Source organism: Nothobranchius furzeri, chromosome 11, assembly GCF_043380555.1.
Source record: "Nothobranchius furzeri strain GRZ-AD chromosome 11, NfurGRZ-RIMD1, whole genome shotgun sequence".
NCBI lineage: Eukaryota > Metazoa > Chordata > Actinopteri > Cyprinodontiformes > Nothobranchiidae > Nothobranchius > Nothobranchius furzeri.
Window position 1 is genome coordinate 1506238 of NC_091751.1, and position 21298 is coordinate 1527535.

Below are 21298 nucleotides of genomic sequence, written 5' to 3' on the forward strand. Positions count from 1 at the left end.
GTATTAAATGTATTTTGCAGTTAGCAATGTTTACTAATGTATGTTTGTTTCCAGGCTATATGTTTAGAGAATATTTTTGATGATTAGTGCAGTCTAGGCCATTTTAAAGCTGCTAGCTAATCTACAGAACAAGCTAGGTTTTGAACACAAACACGGAACGCTCACCCCTCCTCTCGGGTATCTTTTCTGAGATGCTTCTGCCGGAGCCAGAAACCCACAATGCCAGAGGAAAAGAGAGCGCTAAACACAATTTTTTTTTAGGTCCAAACGTCTTTTGATGTCCATGACTTCAGATGGTGTTTTTGTTTTCGTGACTCTTAATAGTTTGTCCTAAAGTTGAAGTGGTAGCAGCCGGCTGTTTCTCCTCAATATTATTGAGCCGAGAATGTCTCACACCAGAGGTGTTCTGTTGCTAAATATTTATGTAATAATGTGAGGACCCGGGAAGTGCAGCGGTTTGGCGAGACCAACAATCAGATGGTGTAATAGTTGCTTTTGAGCTACCGGTATGTTATTAACGTAGGTTTTTAGACAAATGCGGGAGAACTACTTTTTTTTTGTTTAATCTCCACAATATTATAGCTGTACTGTGTTAGAATGTTGTTAATAGGAATGAAAAAATATTTTAAGCTAATCTTTTTCCTAAATTTGTTTTTCATATTTCTATAGCAGCTTTAAGTTCATTTTAGTTGTAAATGAACGCCACTATGTGTGAGTCAGGCTTGAACATGTAACTTGCTATTATTCAGTGTGTGGTGCAATACCTGTTTCCACATTCCTATTTTTACCTATGTATTCTTGGTATTTCAAAGTTGCCTTTTTGCTTGGGTGCTGTAACCTCACAGGCCAATGGTTTGATCCACGTGCCTTGAATATTTGTCATAATCCAGTCTGAGAGAGTAAAACTAGACTTTAACATTTGACCTATTTTATCTGCCAAAGGTTATAGTATGCCCAAAAGGCAGCATTCATTTTTTCATTTGTTTTACAGAGACTGCTGTCATCTAGTGGACAGTAACGTGATTTTAACACACATAATGGTTTTTTTTGCTGCCATATGTTGAATGAACAAAGGTGCAAATTATCTTAACCAGTTAAAGGATGCACAGTGGCGTGCCATTCTCAGTGTTGTCTAACTTATCGCTGTTGTTCACTGTAGAAATAAAATATTTTCCCCTTTACTATAGTTGTTATTGAGCACCTTAATTGTGTTATTTATTATTATTTATGTTAGGAAGTCATTCTGAATGGCATAACAGGCAATGTTAAGATGAAAAGTTCAACGTGTTGGCCAATCAGGCCAATCAGTTTTCTTTACATCAGCATTAAAAATAGCTTTAATTTAAAACAATATAGCAACTGTTGGTGTAGCAATAGCATTTCTTTTTTTATTTTAATTTTCATCTTTTTAAATCCACAGTTATTGGTAGGTCTCTTATTTCTAAATGGCACTAAGCAATGTAACACTGTAAACCAATGACTGACATTAAGGGTTATTATGAGGTAAATAATGCATATAAGACTGCAGGATTCTATTCATACCTGTTATTTTTATAGTTAAGCTTCCAGGCAAAATACATCTCTCATAAAATTTTCAAGAAGTCTAGTCTACCGATTATATATGTACAAGCTCACTATAAAAGTGACACGTTATGTTTTTTTTTCAGAGTACCCATTTGATTTAATATTCTTCATATAGGTTTCTTTTTTGCACATTAGATATCACGTTCATAATCCATTATGCAACACAGACAGGGAGGTGTCTCATGCATGACTAATTCATGCTGGAGCTTGGCATCAAGCCTGAAAACAGAGCCTGAGCTACAGGGAGCCATACATGCCAACAGAATGAACAAAGAAAGTTCTGCAGCATATGGCATCATGGAGCTTTCATCTCAACATCATGAAGTTGGCCTGGAATCATCGGAAGAGGTGGAAAACAATTCAAAACTGAACATCCTTCTTTGGATGCTTGGAAAAAGTTTCTTGATTCTATAAAGTTCAAGTCTATAAACACAGTGACTGAATCTGAAATATTATGCTGTAAATAAAATTCATGAGAGCAACACTCTTCAATTCATGATGAACAGCCTGTTCACAATTCTTTGGAGATAAGTGGGGCATCTGGGACCTCGTTGGTTATTTGTTCAAAGCTTCCTTCTGTCAGCCAGGAGCCTGGGTTCCTGAGAACCACCAGTTCATTGCTACATGAGATGGTCACAGCCTCATGTGAGGCAAGAAGCAAGAAAAATATATCTCAGCTTATTTTCTCATTCTTATGCTGAGAAAAACCAACCCCAATAAATTCCAACTCTTTGCCAAATCAAACACAAGGACCCAAATCAATATCCCTCATCCGTTTATGAGTGTAAATGTGCTTATCTTTCATTTACAATTTCCTGTTAACTAAATTATCATTAGTAGTAAACAAATAGCTGCATTTTGATTAGTAGCTTAAACGGCCTACGTTCCTTTTTTACGTAAAACGTTAAAACTGATGACGCGTCACGTGACACGACGTTCACCTCGCAGCAGCAAAACACGGAAGAAGTCCGCCCATCTGGGAAAAAACCCCCGATGTCTTCCTTTTAGCCCAGGTAAGTTGCGTCCTAAAACCACCTAGTAAAGGTCTAATTAGCGTATTCTGTAGTTGAAACAGACATGTTTACTTTAACACGTCATGTAAACAAACAAGAGCTACAGGTTTCACTTTCGACAGCAGCGCAAACCCACGAGTTCAGTTCGAACTGTGGCTAAACTACACCTTAAATGAAACTGCGCCACACACACGGGTTTGATTAAATGGGTCATGTTTCCCGTAATCGTTAAAAAATAACGGTAAAAGTTTAGTAGTAATGGAGATTCGAACTTCCTGTAAGGCAGCAGCACCTGCTAGGCCCGCAGTCCTGGGTTACCGCTAATAACTTCATGCGCTTTAATCAAAATATCTGAGTTTTAGTTTGAGATGAAACTGATTCTGAAATGACGAATAAGTGTTTATCTGCTGACTTAATTATGGACAAAAGTAAACTTGTCTATTGCAAGTCAAGGTTCAGTTCATTTATTTATGAATAATTTTTCACAATAGAGAACAAAAAGAGTCCTATGCTCTTTCCTCCTCTGGTGTTTGTGACAGCTGTCATCTGGTGACAGGCTGGGGACACCCTGGACACTGGACAGGTCTCTAGTCCCATCACAGGGACACTCAGAGAAAAACGACCGGGAACTGCACCTATAGGGACAACTTAATAACAGTTATCCTAAAACTGGGGTTTGCAGGCCATAGATTGGTGTTTGTGAGAAACTTAAAGCATTGGCGTTCCTAGGGATGGGGCACAGGGGCACTGGCCCTGCTGATATCTGACTGGTGCCCTAAAGTGCCCCTATCCTGTCACTTATATGTCTTTTGCCCCATGATCAGATTATAGTTGGATGCAATTTCAAGTTCACATGCCAGTGGTGCTAATGAGGTAAATACTCGTTTCCAGCTGGAAATACTGTGTAAGAATTTTGGACAAATATTTGGCCCCTCCATAAATTTGGTGGCCCCTTGATGGCTCCATACCCAGAAAATTCTTAAACCTGCTAGTTGCGTAGTGGGCGGTGAGGACACACTGCGTATGCACCTCCTGGGTAGGGTTGAGCATCGACTGGAACAGGGACTAACGGTCAGTTTTTCCCGGAATCTTTTAAAAAAAAATTATTTCAATTCCTAGTTTTGATTCCCAGGCTGCCGGACGGAAGATACATCTGCGGCTGATCTCCGTGAAGAAACATCTGCAATGTAAACTTTGCATCCTGCAGCGAAAAATATTGCATGGAGGAAGCTTGTTAAATTGCATCAACACAGTGGATTTACCACGAGTTTTAAAGAACAAACTCCGGGCGGAGTGAGGTGAGTTTGGCTCACTGCAGAAATAAAAACACAGAGCATCAACTGTCAAATGCAGCCACTCACCAGCACCCGTCTGTGTGAGCGTGAGCCAGAAGGCTGGGCAATAACCTGTAAAATAATCAAAGGTGGAATATGGAACATTTAAATAAAAAGCAATATATTTTAAACGATTTGCTCCACGGGGCATTTAGAGGTGTGCAGAGTGAATGTAGTTTTTCTATTAAAAGCTATATTTAAAAAAAATAAATTATCAAATTTTTATTTTGTCAGGCACGACACTGGGTTAATGTTTATCTACCAGCCACTAGAGGGCACCGTTGTGCTATAGAGTGGAAGAATATTAATTTTAAATAACAAAAATAAATATTTGTACATTTACAGGTAAACGACTTAGATGAGCTACGATAATCACACAATAACATTTGTAGGGCCTGCTTGAAAATATATTTATGCTTTGCATAGTCCACACTCTTCCTTTGAATTGTCAATGTTGGTAAAATGTGTCCAAATTTAACTCATGTCCTCACCTTTCTGTAGCCTGTTTTTTCTCCCCTTTCACACCCTCCTCCCACTGCTCTGTGGGTTTACACCAGTACCTGTCTGCATGCGCCGCTCCTCCCCTCCTGCTCGCTGCAGACCAGGAACAGAGCCAGGGCTCATCAAGGAGTTGACCAATCACGGAAAGAGAGAAAGGGAGCGCAAAAGGAAACAAAAGTCAGACTCGGCTCCTCCGAGACGGAGCTGGCTCTGATTGGTCACTTAAAATTACCGGCTCTCTGTTTCATTCGCCAACGACACATCACTAGTTCTAACAGTAAATACTAGGGATGCGAATCTTACAACTCACGATTCAGGTCGATTCCGATTCTCTGAGTGACGATTCGATTCAGAATCAATTCTCGATTCTCAATCAATTCTCTTAGTAACAGGTCCACTAGAGTGTAGACTAGAGTGTGTGTCAGTGTGTCTGAAGGAGCGGTTAAAAGAGAGATATGTGAAACATTTAAACTAATAAACAGGTTTTCTAGCATACAGTAGCATGTATTCACATAAACCAGTAACATTTATCACTGAACACAAGACTAATAGGCACTAATTCGTCTTAACAAGCGCCAATTATGCACGGTGCTGCCGGCATAAAACAACACACAAACTAAACAGGATAAAACCATTTCAACATTATAAAACATAATGGAACTTACTTTGTTCTCATAAACTGCACACAGGACAATAATAAAGGCAGTTAATGCCTGAGCAATGGTGCGTTTAGAGATGCTCGGAAATACGACAGTTTGCATAACGGCAACCAAACTAAATAGGATTACTATGTCAACATTATAAAACGTAATGGAACTTACTTCTTGACTCTTAAAACACATACTGAATAATAGGATAGGTAAGACTGTCGTATTTCTACAGACTGCAGTGCAGGAGCACACAGAGCAAGCAGCTAATGCTAGCGCTGGCTCCAGCAAAGATGTGTTCAGGATCACTCAGGAATATGGCAGCTAACATATAGGCTTTCCGACAAAATCCATTCTTGAGTTTTATGAATCGATTCTGAATCTTTATAAGTAGGAATCACCATTCTGATCTAAATAGATTTTTTTTCAGGCACTTCTTGTAAATACTGTTGTAAAATAAACGTATTAGTAGAAATTAGTCCTTACCCTGTACTGAACATGATGCTGGCTCGTCACTTAACGTGTCAGCAGTGGACCAACACCCCGACAGCTGGAAAATGTTTCCTGTTGTTGCAGCTACACCTCTAAATACTAGATGTCCCCAGAGTGTTCCTGTTCTATATTCCACCTTTCCACAGTTCTCATACTTGAGCTGAGAAACAAACACACTGATTGTGCTGCAAGTCTTTTTCTTTCTTAAAAACATGTTTTAGTCTAAATGAAGGTGATGTTATTGTTCATAGAATTAAAATTCATGTTGAAGTTCAGATTATTTCATCAAGTGGTTAGCTAGCTCATTCAAAACATGTCAAGTTTTGGGATCCTGTCACTTGAAAGAATTGGAATTGATAGAAAGTCACACAGTTGCTGCAGATTTGTCTGCTGCACATCCATGATGATCTCTCGTTCCACCCTGTCCCAAAGGTGCAGCTTCTGAGTACCTGCTCGGGGGTAGGTACTCCGAACGGCCCGATGGAGTAGCTGAGTGAATCCTTCAGTTAACTGACTCTGATTGGTTGTAACTCGGTAGGAAATGACATCAGCAGATGTCGTCCAAGACAGTCAGCATTAGTAAAATTAGCAGAGTTGCTGGTGAAGCAGAATGGAAGAAAATGAAAAAGCTGTTACTAAACTTTCGACACTGGAAAAAGCAGGAAATTCCCCCACAGACTTAACTCATTCACTGCAAATGACGACTAAAGTCGTCATTTGCATTTTTTTACTGTTTGAGCATCGGAACGAGCCCCCGCACTGAGAGAACAAACATCTCAGCCCTGAAGCCGATCTTCATCCGCATACGTCACAGATCACATGATCAGGAAGCAACACATCCATGTGTTTGGAGATCGTTTTGGGCCGTTCCTGTAAAAAAAAGTGAGGCGCGAACCGGAAAAGCGTCTGCCGATCACAATTCGATAACGGATTATGAAAGAACGGATAACGCTCGAAAAACGCGGCTTCTTCCTGATGTAAGAGGTGAGTCTCCTCTTTGTTTTGGTTGTTTTGGCGTCGACATCATCCTAGCGCGCAACGTCCTGTGACTCTTAAAAAAACAGTAAAAACAGTGAGAAACGCTGGCAGCGAAGGCCGTTAGTGATCAGGAAACGGCTGGCAGTGAATGTCTTAATTAACTGGGCTCTGTTGTCTCAGAGCGCTCTAAAAAACTGCGCTTCTTCTGGTCATTGAACACCACATTTTGCATCAGACAGCTGCTCTCATCCTCTTGGATTAAATCATGACATACGTCGATAGAATAAAAGCTTTTAATGTTATTAATGTTACTGCGGACACTTTTTAACGCTGATCGGTGACATCACTCACTGCCAACGCAGTCGCGATGTGCTGACGTCTGTGAAAAGTTCTGAAAGAGCTGAATTTGAATGGAGACACAAGAGCTGAGGGGACTGGGACGTCCTATTTCTTGGTCAAATTTCCTGTCCCAGGAATTATCCTGTAGTTCCGGTAATGGAAACACAGCTATTGTCATGTTCAAGAAACCAGTCTGAGATGAATCGAGTGTTATGACATGGCGCATTATCCTGCTGGAAGTGGCCATCAGAAGATGGATAGACAGTGGTCACAAAGGGATAGACATGGTCAGCAACAACTCTCAGGTAGGCTGTTGCAATGATGATCAGTTGGTGCCAAGGGGCCCAAAGTGTGCCAAGAGAATGCCCCCCACACCATTACACCACCAGCAGCCTGAAACATTGTTACAAGCCAGGATGGAGCCATGTTTTCATGTTGTTGACGCCAAATTTGGACCCTACCATCCAAATGTCACAGTAGAAATCGAGTCTCATCGGACCAGGCAGACTTTTTCTAATCTCATATTGTCCAATTTTGGTGAGCCTGTGTGAATTGTAGCCTCAGTTTCTTGTTCTTAGCTGACAGGAGTGGCACCTGGTGTGGTCATCTGCTGCTGTAGCCCATCGGACTCGTGTTGTGTGTTCAGAGATGCTCTTCTGCATATCTTAGTTGTAACAAGTGGTTATTGGAGTTACCCCAAAATTCCACTATCTCCGCTCCGCCCCCTGCTTTCCGCTGCCGCTCGCTTCCGAACTCCAATTATACTGGTACCGGCTCTACAACGGCTCCGCTCCGGTGCGGAGACCTGAGGTGCGCAAACAGGCGTGCGCGGGATTTTCGAGATCTTGCGATACAGTCCGAGCAATAAACGCGGAAGTTAGATCCAAACACCCGTTGTGTGGGAGAAGCATCGACATGAACTGTTTAATCTGCCCATCATTTGTGTTGAGAGATCAGCAGTGTTTGGATCAACAAAGGGTGACTACTTTGATAGTGGAAACTGTATTTATGGCTTACTTTTGTGCATTTAAACTTCAGCCGCCATTGATAGTTGTTAAAAGTTGTTAAACCTGTGCATATGAAACAAAAAACGCCTTTTGTTTATCGATTTATTGTGAAAAACGGAAATTGTGCTTGCTCCCTTTCCTGTTGGGCCGTTGTGATTTCTGTCCATTGACTGCGGAGGTGCTCCGGCGTCCGGCAAAAATAGAATCGATCCTATTTTTGCCGCACGGCCGCAGCAGTGGAACAGCTCTGATTGACTACAACGGGACCGATTGTGCTGCGGAGTTCGTGCCGGAGCGGAGCGGAGATAGTGGAATTTTGGGGTTACTGTTGCCTTTCTATCAGCTCGAACCAGTCTGGCCATTCTCCTCTGGGTGGATTACTGATTGTGTTGTAAAGCACCTTGGGGGGGTTGTAGAATCCTAAGGCACTATACAAATACAGGCCATTTACTGTTTAAAGTACCCAAAAAAACAGAGAATACTGTAATAACTGCAAACTTTTTTTAAACCAATGTCCTTTCCTGGTGGTTTTTACTCATAAATCAGGATTTTAGTTGTGTTAAAGTACAGTTTTAATGTTGAAACCAGGTAAAGTAAAGTGGTTTGACTGAAAGATTATGTCTCTGTGTTTCTAAGGATGTCTGTAGAAAGCCCAGAGGACAGGACGGTGGAGGTCCTGCAGCTGCCTGAAGGATTAGACGAGGAGCTGCTGTTCCTGTACTTTGAAAATAAGCGGCGCTCCGGGGGAGGTCCGCTTGAATCGTTGAAAAGAAAGGACAATCATGCTGTACTGGTGTTTGAAGAGGCAGAAGGCAAGTCACATTTACGACATTTTTTAAGTGAAGTCAAATGTGATATTTTTATTTGACATCAGAACACACACAGCCATCCCTGGGATGTAATATTCCTACGCTGCAGTGGTAGGAACAGAACACTGAGTAACGGCGACAAGAATGTTCATTCACCTTGCATTTCCTTTATGTTTTGCTTCACATGGCTAACGTTTATTACAAAAAGTGTCGTTTTTGGTAGATAAAGTTCTTAATTACAAAATGGATTTTTGAATTAAATAGTTGCCAGTGTCCAAACGGATATGCAGGCAGGGCCAGATCTGCTTTGCCCTGCGTCTGATGATGATGTCACACTACAACAATGCCACTTGAACAAGCTATGGTCCATTCCTGTGAGTACCCGACCTCGCCAGTCCACATAGGAGTGCTAAAGCCTGCCGCACACCAGAGCACAAAACGCTTTCTCCGCTCACATGATTCCAAGATGTATTCAGATGCAGCCCCTGCCCTGTCTGCGTGTCAGAAAAATAAACAACACGGTACCTTGTGGATTGATGGGCCCACTGTGTCCACTACCCTCTCAAAGGGTTAAGGATCCAGGCGGTGGTACTGTTGGAAGCATTCAAGGCGCATCTCTTGGAGTACATTGGCATAAACTCCTTGCCTAGCTTCTTGTTTGCAGCCACCGTACCAATACTTCCCTAACTTTGAAATGACGATGGCGGAGACGCCTCATCAACAAAATAAGTAGAGGCATTTCCTCCGTTTCCAGCTCTGTTTTGTTTATTTTCTGATATGCAGACAGGGGGCTGCCATCTTTGGGTCATGTGAGCAGAGAACGCGCTTTGATTGGCCACTAGAGTATTTCAGCTCAGCCAGCAGCTCACGGTGAGTTTTTACTCCGTGTGAGGTGGAAAATTTCAAACCGTTCAGATATTCACCTCAGCGTCTCATGAGGTGGAAAACTCAGTGAAAATCAGGCACACACGGCGAGGTATCTGCTGAGCAAACGGTCATCTGAGGCCGTTTGCTCTCGTGTGCGGCAGGCTTGAGACTGGACATGAGCAGCTGTGAATTCGGATGGTCTAGCCATAGTATTTATTTCTACCCCTACCTCAGCATTTGTCTTGTCGCTTAGCAACCGGGACGGTACTAAACTAAAAGGGACTCTTACCATTTCAATTGAACCTGCTTTTTAATATACTTACATTTAAATTTGTAATCCTTTTCCACTTCATCCGCCATTATTACAAGAACAGGATTCTCCTGTTTGGCCAACAATGAATTCTGGGATTCTGCTAACAAGGACACACCAAACCTGTCCATGAAATTCGGGGGAAACCAGGGCACATTGATGAGAGTGTCCTTCGTATTTGGACGGCCTTGTCGTGTCACTGTAACGTAATCAGCCTTAAAATGCTGAATGACTCTCAAAACAACTCATACTTGTGAACTTGTGCATGTATGTATAAAGTCATTCCTCTGGTTGTTTGTACAGGTGTTGAATTCTTCTGTTTACCTCAACTGTTATTGTGTTTTACTGATGCTAGTTGTTGAATGATATTATTAAAATGGTGTCAAATAACCCCCAAAATGTATTTTCATGTGAGAAAATAAATGTGCATGTATAGATTATTTAGTTTAATTTATGGTGAGCAGTCTAGGATTTGTTATTGGACCAAATGTCAGTTGCAAAGGTAATATAAGTCACCCATGCTTTCTTCTAAAAGGAGCTACAACCCAGAGCAGCTCTGGTTACCAGAGTTGCCGGATTACATGCTAACACAACTCCCACAGTCTTCAGACCAACAAAAATCGTGCAGACTTCCAGCCGGTTATGTGAAGTGATGTCATCGACAGGCACAACAGCCCGAGCAGATCTGGTTCCTGCGTCGGTAAAGCGCCTGTAGAAGGTGGTTTTGTCACCGCTTGTGGCTGTTTTTCAGCTGATGCTGAAGGGAGATCTTGCCCAAATTCATGAAATTATGAAGGCAGAAAGGTACTAACATGTTCTAGTCTGCTGTGCATCTCAGAAGTTTGACTTGAGCATGACATTGTTTCCAAATTAGCCAGTGCAGTAAAAGTGAGTCTGGGTGGAAAGTCCTTAAATGGAACAATGTCAGTTGTTGCATTGGCCCTTAGAGCTCAGCCCATTGACTTGTCCATCCATCCATCCATTTTCATCCGCTTATCCGGAGTCGGGTCGCGGGGCTAGTAGCCTAAGTCAAGAGGCCCAGACTTCCCTCTCCCCAGCCACTTGGGCCAGCTCTTCTGGGGAAATCCCAAGGCGTTCCCTGGCCAGGTGAGAGACCTAGTCCCTCCACCGTGTCCTGGGTCTACCTTTAGGTCTCCTCCCGGTTGGATGTGCCTGGAAAACCTCACCAGGGAGGCGACCCCTGTATCCGTGATCTCGTTCTTTAGGTCACTACCAAAAGCTCATGACCATAGGTGAGGGTAGGAACGTAGATCGACCGGTAAATCGAGAGCTTCGCCTTCTGACTCAGCTCTCTCTTCACCACGACTTGACTTGTATATTTCTAAAGTATAAACTCACACAGGATGGTAAAAACTTTTAGCACACTAAGTTAAAAAATACCGTCCACGTTTTAAAATTGCTAAATGGTCTTTCAAACTCCTCTTTTCTGATTTTCTTGAATTGAAACAGTGCAGATTTTAACTACGTGTGCAATTTCTTTTGTTTCTGCTCTGATGATCTTGGCAGCTGCAGCCAGAGTGCTGTCTAAAGGGCACCATGTTCTGCTCAACACTGAGCTGAGCGTCAGAAAGTCTCCATCGAAGGACAAGCGCAGACTGCTGCTGCGGGGAACCAACCCCGACACCAACACGGAGATGATAGAGCTCTACGTGGAGAACATGATGGACCTGAACGTCACAGACTACACTCTGGTCACCTGGCCAGGGAGAGATTTCATCCTCATTCATTTAAGCCAGCCCTTCTCAAAAGGTCAGTGAGTGAGTGAACACCATATAAGGTGTAATGAATTAGATTACATGTTATTTAATGAACCATAAGGCGTGGAATTCCATAGGAAATATGAAATCCACCTTACAGATCTGTGAGGTTATTTAAACCAGAAGATTGGAACTTTTTACAGATGATGTTTACAATAATACCTGGTATTTTTCCCTCATCTGCTACCAGATGGTAACAGTAAGTTTGGCCTACACTGACATGATTGCTCTACCCACTGGTAAGACCACCCCCAGTTCACAGATTCCCTGACAGAGTAGTACAAAAGCAGATGCCAGATGAACCACACACCCACCCCAGCTCCAGGATACCCAGACAACAGTATTGCCCTAACTCATTAGTAGTGATGCACCGATATGAAATATTTGGGCCGATACCGATATCCGATATTAAGATCACTGTTATGGCCGATAACCGATATTTGCCGATGTCGATATACTAACATTAAGGCTTCTAAAATCAGCAGATGTTGTAGAGAATGAAAACTATTAAAGGTGAATTTACGTTTTTATGCACACACACCACACACATTTACGCTTTTGAGATGATTTCATTCACTGTTCACATGACTAAACAATTACACATCACCCTCTGAAACAGGCAAACAAATAAAGACGAGATGGAAAAAATACTGGTTGTTAAAATCGGCCCGGTTTTTTTAATCGAAGCAATGCCGATATGTTTACAAATGACTAACATCGGCCGATACCGATGTTGATGTCGATATATTGTCCATCCCTATTCATTAGTGATGTTCCGTTCATGAATTGTTCATCTTGTCTTCCAGTAACAAGACAGATTGGATGCTTGAATCAAGCCTAGTCTATACATAGGATCAAAAATGGTATTTTCAACTGTTCTCATTAGTGATGCATCGATATAAAAATTTTGGGCCAGTGCCGCTATTAACACCACTGTTATGGCCGATAACCGGTATACTGACATTAATGCTTCTAAAATCAGCAGATTTCGTATAGAATGAAAATTATTAAAGCTGAATTTATGTTATTATGCACACACACAACACACACATTTATGCTTCTGAGATGATTACAGTCAGTGTCACATGACTAAACAAATACACATCACACCCCCACACACTCTCTGAAACAGATAAACAAAAGGAAACGAGATGGAAAAAATATTGGTTGTTAATATCGGCCCAGTTATTTTATCAGGCCGATAACGGTATGTTAAATAATTACTAACATCGGCCAATACCGATATTGATGCCGATATATTGTGCATCCCTAGTTTTCATGGGACTTTTCTTCCTTGGGAGCGCATCGATTTTTATGTCGCTAATTAATTTTAGACTCATTGAATCTACTGGGATTACAATTCTGAAGTTTGGAATAAATCTTATTGGAGAAGTTTGTGCTGCGGTCATCCAACACTGGTAAAATGGCTTTAATTTTTTTAAACAACTAAATCTTCCCTGAGTTCTCAATAAGTGGATGTATGATTTTTGTTTTTCAGATTTCCAATCTCTTAGCACAAAAATCTCCAAGAGAACACTGGATGGGGCGATGGTAACTCTTGAACAGATGGAACAAACTGACTCCATTATAGTGGAGAACCTCCACCCTGGCACCACACCAGACCTGCTTACTTTGTACTTTGAGAGTGAGAGGGGTGGGAGTCAGATGGTGAAGAATGTCACTGTGCTTTCAGAGGGCACAGCAAAGGTGTCCTTTGCTGATTATGACTGTAAGTTTGTGCACTTTGTAACCTTAAGAGCTTTTGTTTTCCTGACATTTCTGTTTTAAACAAATTGTGTTCCTGTTCGACAGCCGTGGACAGTGTCCTGGATCTTCCACATCAGCTGAACAACGCTGAACTCGTAGTGAAGCCTTACTTTGACTTTCTCCAGGCTGCACAGAGTTCAGCAGATCAAGACGTAAATATTGACTCCCAAGAAGTTCTAGAGGACAACTCTGAAGAAGTCAACAATGTTCAGATGCAGACCAGTCCCCTCCTAGCTGGTGCTGACCAGTCTTCTCTAGCTTGGACATCAGACATCTTTGACTCAGCCTCTCCAACAGCCTCAGAAGCTCTGGCTGCCGATGTGGCTGCAGAACAGGAAGTAGTTGAAGTGATGGAGGGTCAAGATGAGGAAACCGAGACACCCTCGTGCCACATTCCCATCACAGACCCAATAAAAATGGCTTTGTTCCAAAACAGCTCTTTTCAGCAAGACATGCAGAAAGCTAACCCAAGTGTTAGCATTGAGATTAAAGATGGTGGCTTGCACATTGCAAGTCCAGACAGAGGTCATCTCCAACAGCTAAAAGATACAATCTCACAATTTATCAGAGACATGAAAGAGACTCAGTTTACCCTTGAAGTGGAGAAAGCTGAGTTCCTTGCAAGAAAAGATGTGAAGGAGCGGTTATTACAAACCATAAATACAACCGTTTCACGTACGTTGTATTCTGTGTCCGATTCTACCGTTACTGTGGCATCCCTGTCCCAAAACACCGCCGACCAGGCATGTGCCTTTTTAAAATCCCAAGTGTGCCACTTCAGCGTGCCGGTGGATGTGGAGCAAAAGTGCATTTTGGAATGTAGAGAGTGGAGTGCGTTTCTGCAGACTTTGTGTTTCACTTCTGCAAAGATGTCAAGAGAAAGAGGGACCATTGATGTCCTGACTCTGAAAGGAATGGAGGATGAGAAGCAGGCTGCAGTTCTGCAGTTTTTGACTACCCCCATTGAAAGGGATACTGTCCTGCCGATGGAGCCAGGCGTGCTGAAATACATTCAGATTCACTGTCATCAGCTGTTGGCTGACATGGAGCAAGTGTCGATATTTCCACTAGAAGCTGAAGATGCTTGTGGATTAAAGGTAGGAGCGTCAAAGTATTACTTTTGACTTTATTTCCAAATTGCAAGTCAAGTTTTTTGATCAATAAATTTTTTCTGCTACCAAATCTGATAGATCCATGGCCCCGCAGTTGCTTGCCAAGTAGCCGAAGAAGTCTTGCAGGGTGTGCTCTCCTCCATCTGCACACGAACCATCACAGTGAATGTTCCAGGAGTGACTCGGTTTTTAGATGAAAAGGAGTGCAGGAGCATAATGAATGAGATGGAGACCAAGTTTCAGGTCTACATCTGTCAGAAGTATGTGCCCTGGGAGCCCATAGCAGACCAGGTAAATGAATCATGAAACTAAACATTGGTTTGTAATTGTGGGTTTTGCAGTAAGCTGCTCCTGGCTTTCCCTCAGCTGGCCCGGAATATTGTTTGCCATTCATTATAATGAGCTGTCTGCCTTCAGGCCTTTTTCATTCACTTTAGCTTCGGGCCAAAAAGGACTTGCCGTTTTTTGCAGTTGTTTGTTGCTTATATTGGTCCTAGCATCGTCCAGTTGCACGAGGAGACAGTTTGACCAACAACCGTAGATTCCGCCCCACGACTTAAAAAGCAAATTGCAGGTTAAATTTTTTTTCTAATTTATATAAAATGTTGTCCAAAAATACAATTTGAAATGCTTATTGTGGATAATTCATTTTCAAATACATAACAGCAGAGCTTTTCTAGTAAAAGTGGCTTTTCTCAGCAAAGCTTCTAAAAAGGCTCTTTTTTCTAAATGTGAACCTCTGACGTAACTAAAGGGAGTTAGAAGTAGAGCCCTGCACTGAAGCCCTAGGCCCTCGGGTCGGCCCAGCCCAACGGGCCGGGCTTCGGGCCAACAACTGTGCAATTACCTCGGACACGGGCCGGGCCGGGCGCCTTTATTTTTAATCGAAATCATTAAAAAAAATTAAAACACTTAAACGCAGCAGTAGAGCCCTGCGCGGGACTGTTTTCTTCATCCCGCTCCTGCCCGCTCCCCCTGAATTTCTGACCATTACAGCCTGCAACCGCAACGTGTGTTACACTCCCGGCCTCACCTGCAGCGTGCATGTCTACTCCCGCCCGCAACCGCAAAACTCGGAGAAATTATTACCTCACAATAAAAGAGATGTATTGAGTTTGCGTCCTCAACGTGTCATTTTATAGGTTATCCGCTTTCACCGCAGCTCTGCGCTCCGTTTCAATCAGGCTGTACAGCAGGATTTCCCTTCGTAGCGATATTTTCTCTAACTCTGATTGCTTCATGCTATAGATCGCTGGAAAGCTGCTTTTATGTACTTTTATGAACCGTTGGAATTATTTGAATCTGATCAACCATTCAAAAGTTATAAAACGGAGTATTTTGAATGACAAACTCGCACGTCTCTGAATCTGTGTTGTGATTCGTTGCGCTCAAGACAGGGAATCCCGGTGGCTACCGTAATGTACTGTATGTGCACGGAAAGCCCAATTTTTTATCTTTTCAGCACTTTTGGAATTTTAATGATATTTTGAACTAGAGCAGGGATCGGCAACCCGCGGCTCTTCCATCCATCTGCCGATGTGCTTGTAAAATAATGAATGGATATTTAAATAAAATGCTTTATATTTTACTGAATTAATTTTATATCTGTAAGTCAATTCTATGTAAAGATTGTCTGTGTAAACCTGAACAGGTCCAACCCAGTCTTACTGTGAGTCCGTGTTGGGTCACTCTTGTGCGTAATCATAGGCGCTTATGAGCTGAAGAGGATGTGAGATTCTGGGCTTCTCCTCAGACGGCTCCTGGATGTGTCGCCACATTGGAGACAGGAACAAGCGCTATTCAGCCAAAGTTTCATAATCAGGGAACATTTTCTAAGTGGCAAGTCTCTCTGAGAGACAGGGTTTGGAAAACACTCGCTTCAGTGGGAGGAAGCTTCCCGCTTGCGCTTCTGCGACGCTCGGATCCTGCACGTCTTTTAACACATTGGTCAGGATTGACGCACTTTGTTTTCATTTAGTTGGCTAAAAAAAAGTCGGGCTCGGGCCGGGCCAGCGAATCCTGAAAACCTTTTCGGGCCGGGTCGGGCTGTGGCTCCACCCCCTCGGGCCGGGCCGGGCCGGACACGGGCTCAGATTTTAGGCCCGTGCAGGGCTCTAGTTAGAAGCTAGGCGCTGCCTCAACTCAGTGTGGAGAGTGGCTAGTTTTAGAGTAGAGGGGTCATGTTTTCCAGTCATTGTGTGTGTTTACTAGTTTTGGATTGTGTTCATGTTGACAAACTCTAGTTTGTGAAGGCTGTACCAACTCCAGCGTCTCTGGACATCGAGTCCACGGGTTTCCAAATAAGAGAAACAATGCTTCTATGTTCGTGCCTGAGGGCGTTTTGTGACTTTTGTAGCCCACATCGGTCGGTACCGGGTCAGGGAGGTTCACGCTGGGCTCCAGAGACCCGTGGTGGGGTTTAGATAATTAAATGCATATTTCTGGAGCTCGGATCACTGTTAGAACCAGGTCAGAACCGACCACCAGAAGAGACGCACGGCTCAGCAGGCCAGTCGAGCTGGTTTCTGAGTCGGATCCAGCTCACAGAAGCTCGCATGAGCTCCAGAACCAGATGAAAGGTGTCTCTCTCCCTCTCTCTAAGTGCTAAACTACGTCACATGAATGGATATTAATGAGTATGAGACAGCTGACAGACGCTCATTAGTATTAATATTATATTAACTGACCGATACTATTTTAATTGTCTGGTACATGATAGTAAATGTTTTAGTAAGTAAATTTTATTTATGTAGCACTCCTCACAGACATAGAATCACAAAGTGCTTCACATTGATCAAAACAAAATAAAACTAAGTCATAAAATCAAAATGCTCTCAAAACAGAATCAGATTAACGTCAGAAAAAATAAAGTCATCAGTGTTTCCCTTACATAGGCGTAGCCGTGGCGGCCCGCCACGGCTGAAATCCCAGCGCGACGCCTACAAGATCCCAAGTTGTATTTTTTTTTTTTTTATTTGCGCCGTTTTCCGAAGAAGCAGCGGGAACTACAGCTGGGGATAAGCCGGACACTCGTTTCAGGCTAGTATCCGGTATGGATAAAGCATTTTTGACGAATACGAGCATGAAATGAGTAAAACTCGTAAATATCTGTAATCGTGCTGAAGGAAAATCCTCACTGGGTAACTGACTGCCTTCACGCTCTGTGATTGGCCAGTCACATAGAGCGCCCGCCCCTCCCTACGCGCAAAACTGCAGCCGGGAGCTCAGTCCGTCTGCCCCCCCCCCCCCCCCCCCCCCCACACACACACACACACACACAGTAACGGATCTCTCTGCTTGCTTAACTGTGGCTCACGTTTCTTCAGTGCTCCCTAGGTTTTCTTCAGCTCGCCTCTTTTTCGGTTGAATATTTAAAGTTACTTTTTTCGTAACGTACGTGGTGCATTTGACAAGACAGAGCTAAAAACGGCTCATGCTGCATCGGTCACTGCCTGCGCTCCGGTCGGGTTTTTTTTATTTATTATTATTTTAACTCTCTGTCCCTCTCTCTCTCACACACAGACACCTCAACATCAACATATAAATATTGGATAATGGGTTTCCATAAGCTCCAATAACACGTTTTTGAAGATAAATGGGAGGTGGCCACCACCGCCATTTTGACCGTGTCACAGGTTCCATCAAGCCCAGACAATTCCACAAAAGGGAAGAGAGGTGGAGTTGATGGTGGGGCTGTAAGGCTGGGATCAACTGACGACACCCGGTCGAACTAGCTACAAGCTAACCTGAAGCTAACCCAAAGCTAACGTGGAGGTGGGAGCTAAGCTAACGGAGGTAGCAACCTAGCTACAACCGGAGTTAACTGTGCACAACACCAGAGCTTCTGAGTCAGAGATACGCCGGGCTGACCGCTGGGTAAAACCGGGTGGAACACAGAGGTCTCCCGAAAGCTGCTGAAAGCTGGCAGCCGCACAGCAGACAAGCGCCGCTGCGATCTGAGATGTGCAGAGCTGCCGCTGGGGAGAACCGGCTTGAAAGGTTTCCATCCCAGAGCTCCACAAGCCGGCAGCCCGCGCAGCAGACAGAAGCCGCGATCAGACAGAGATGCGCCGAGCTGCGGGGAGGGGAGAACCGGTTGGAAAACCGAGGTCTCCCGAGAGCTCCACAAGCCGATAGTCGGAACCCAGCTCCACCATCATTTTATATTTCAACCCATTTTCTAAAGTGCAGCATTGTGTTAAATGCACTGGGTTTTACCCTATTACATTTAAATTTCATGGTTAAAGAGCAAGTCACTCCAAATCACCATTTCTTTTACTGATAAACTATATAAATGAGTGTTCTTGGGATCACATAGGCCAATGCGCACTTGCGAACTATGGAGTCTCGTACATTAATGTTCTAAAATAAAATGTTTTATTTTATTTTAATTACCTTAAAAGACTCAAAGTCTCTTTTTACACTTTATATTTATTTAATCAGGATCGTTGTCAAGTCGACGCCAGAAACAATGAAACACAACTTGAATATTAGAGGAACAACAAGGCTTTATTCAACCAGCATTCATACAAGTTATCAATCATGAACAAAACATTTCTCTTACCGTTGCTTATGGGTGGAGAGCTGAACACCCCAGTTAGAAAACGTAATCCATGATAACACATGTAATCCAAGAACCTCGTCAGGTAGAATCCTTCAAAACAGCTCTAACCGCTCTGAGCTCTGCTCTGCTCCTTATACATTCCCTGATGTGCGTGCAAAGCTGCACACCTCCACCAGGATTACCTTGATTACATCCTCATGATCACATTATGTTCGGCTCTCCTTGATTACATCCTCATGATAAGTGTGATTGACAAACAGTAGTGATCAATAACTTGTATAAAGCAATTATACAACAGATGACAAGTTCATTTTTATTACATTCCACTCTTGAACTTTTCATCTAATTTATGTAACATATCCATCACCATTTCCCCATCAAAACCAACGTCATTTATAACATACCTTGTAGTTCCACTTTAATTTTCATCGTAGTCTTTGCATTATTACCCAATTTATTTCTCTTCTTAATCGAATAACATACCAACAAATAATAAGATTACACAATGTTAGAATGCTGATTATAATTAATGCTGCAATCATAGGTGGAATTAGCACTTTATTAGCGGTACTCGACATGCCTGTAAATATATCCCACCAATGATGAGCGGAAGCCTGTTCAATCAATGTAGCAACATGTTTTATTTCCCCTTGTGCCACAAGAGTAGACGCCATGAGCCTGGAAAGGTTGGACCTATGAGAGTCAATCAATTTTGCCACTTCAGTGGAACCATCCAATGCGCATTTGAATCGTTCCAGTGAGAGTGTCCAAGGGGAGTGTAAAACCTCCCATTGTATCTTAGTCAGCCGACTAGATACAGTGTAATTACTCAACCAATAGGTCACGTTATTCCATTCCCACATATGTATACCCTTGAGACAACCTGAAAAGGGAACTGAAGGTACCTGTGGGGAATTGGTCATTGTAGCCACGCATAAGGTGTTAGGACCCACCTGCCAAAACTGTTCCTCTGGGGGTGTGACCGTCCAATCACAGAGTACGACCCTTGAATCAGTGAAACATGGATTGCTATGTCCTTTTACCAATGGGCAGGCTAAACCCTTATCAGTCTCATCACAGTGTTTTACTTCATATGTTCGATTTGTTTTAACATCCCACCACTCTCCACTAACATGGAGATACCAAAACCCTTTAGTGGTTATCACCGGCAGTATCTGATATCTACACACAGTCATTACTGATGTCATATTATACTGATCCCAGTATCCAGTACACATAGATTTATTACAAATCGTCATTTCTGCATGTAGCTGTAGCCATAATGAACTACTGATGTTCCATAATGTTCGCCATGCATGATAGTTATTACTCATTACCTGTATTTGAAACCTATTTCTCTGTGTCTCAGCATGAATAGTCTGCAAGGAACAGACTGTCCAATTACCTATGTGTGACAAATTATGCAATGCATCATAAGTTTCATTCCAAAGCTTTAGATTCCATTTAAATACACTTTTCCACACATCACTTCCTTCTAGCTGACTAGATACAGTCGAAGGCATCCATCTTGCAGTCTTGGTGACAGCTTGTGCGGTGTATTCTCCAGTGTTGGACAGCATAGTTCGTGTTACCTCATTGTTTGCTGTGTTAGCCAGACCATACAAAGTTCCAGTTCCTCCTAGCACGGTGTCATACCATGCTCGCCTCCTCCTGTTGCAAGGCGGAATAGGAGGGAATTTCACAGTCCATCGCACATATTCGGCTACCCTTATTTGTCCCATTTGTTGACAAGTGTGAACCAGGGGAGCTACAGCTGTCTGCGTAGCTCTAGCTGTGTCGGGCAGCACCCAGAATATGTACAAATAGGCGCGTCCTCCTGTGATTACAGTTCCATTCCTGATCCGGAAATCGCGATCAACCTTCATACTCCAATTTGTGCCATTTTGTATGCAAGTACCATTCCCCTGATGGTATGCACAGATGCACGCTGCAGAATTAAAGGTTACTGTTGATCCTTGAACCAACACCCCCGGGCTGATCACCCTTCCTCGGATTTTAAGACATCCTCTGCACCGGTACATCTTACCGGTAGATGTTAGGTTTCCCAAGTAGCAAGCGTCATTTGCTCTGCATGTGAATGTGCCTTGAGTGCGGTTGGACATACTGCTAACCAATTCCAGATGGCCCATGACCCCTTCTTCCAACACTTGTCCTTCCGTGAGCCCCCAACAGAAA

The 21298-nt window shown here is 42.9% G+C and overlaps 1 protein-coding gene across 3 annotated transcripts in view; it reads left to right on the forward strand.

Annotated features, from left to right (window-relative positions):
- The first annotated feature begins 2464 nt into the window (after positions 1-2464).
- parp10 (poly(ADP-ribose) polymerase family member 10) overlaps positions 2465-21298 on the forward strand; it is a 66072-nt gene continuing 47238 nt past the window's right edge. The window contains exons 1-7 of one of the 3 annotated variants that reach the window (XM_070556169.1): positions 2503-2597; positions 3730-3895; positions 8532-8707; positions 11409-11651; positions 13158-13388; positions 13472-14523; positions 14617-14829. In XM_070556169.1, coding sequence (XP_070412270.1) covers positions 8533-8707; positions 11409-11651; positions 13158-13388; positions 13472-14523; positions 14617-14829 — 1914 coding nt within the window. In that variant the 5' untranslated portion in view covers positions 2503-2597; positions 3730-3895; position 8532. Of the gene's footprint in view, positions 2598-2618; positions 3896-8531; positions 8708-11408; positions 11652-13157; positions 13389-13471; positions 14524-14616; positions 14830-21298 lie in introns of those variants that run through there. The other 2 variants (XM_070556167.1, XM_070556168.1) reach the window with 2 other exon arrangements.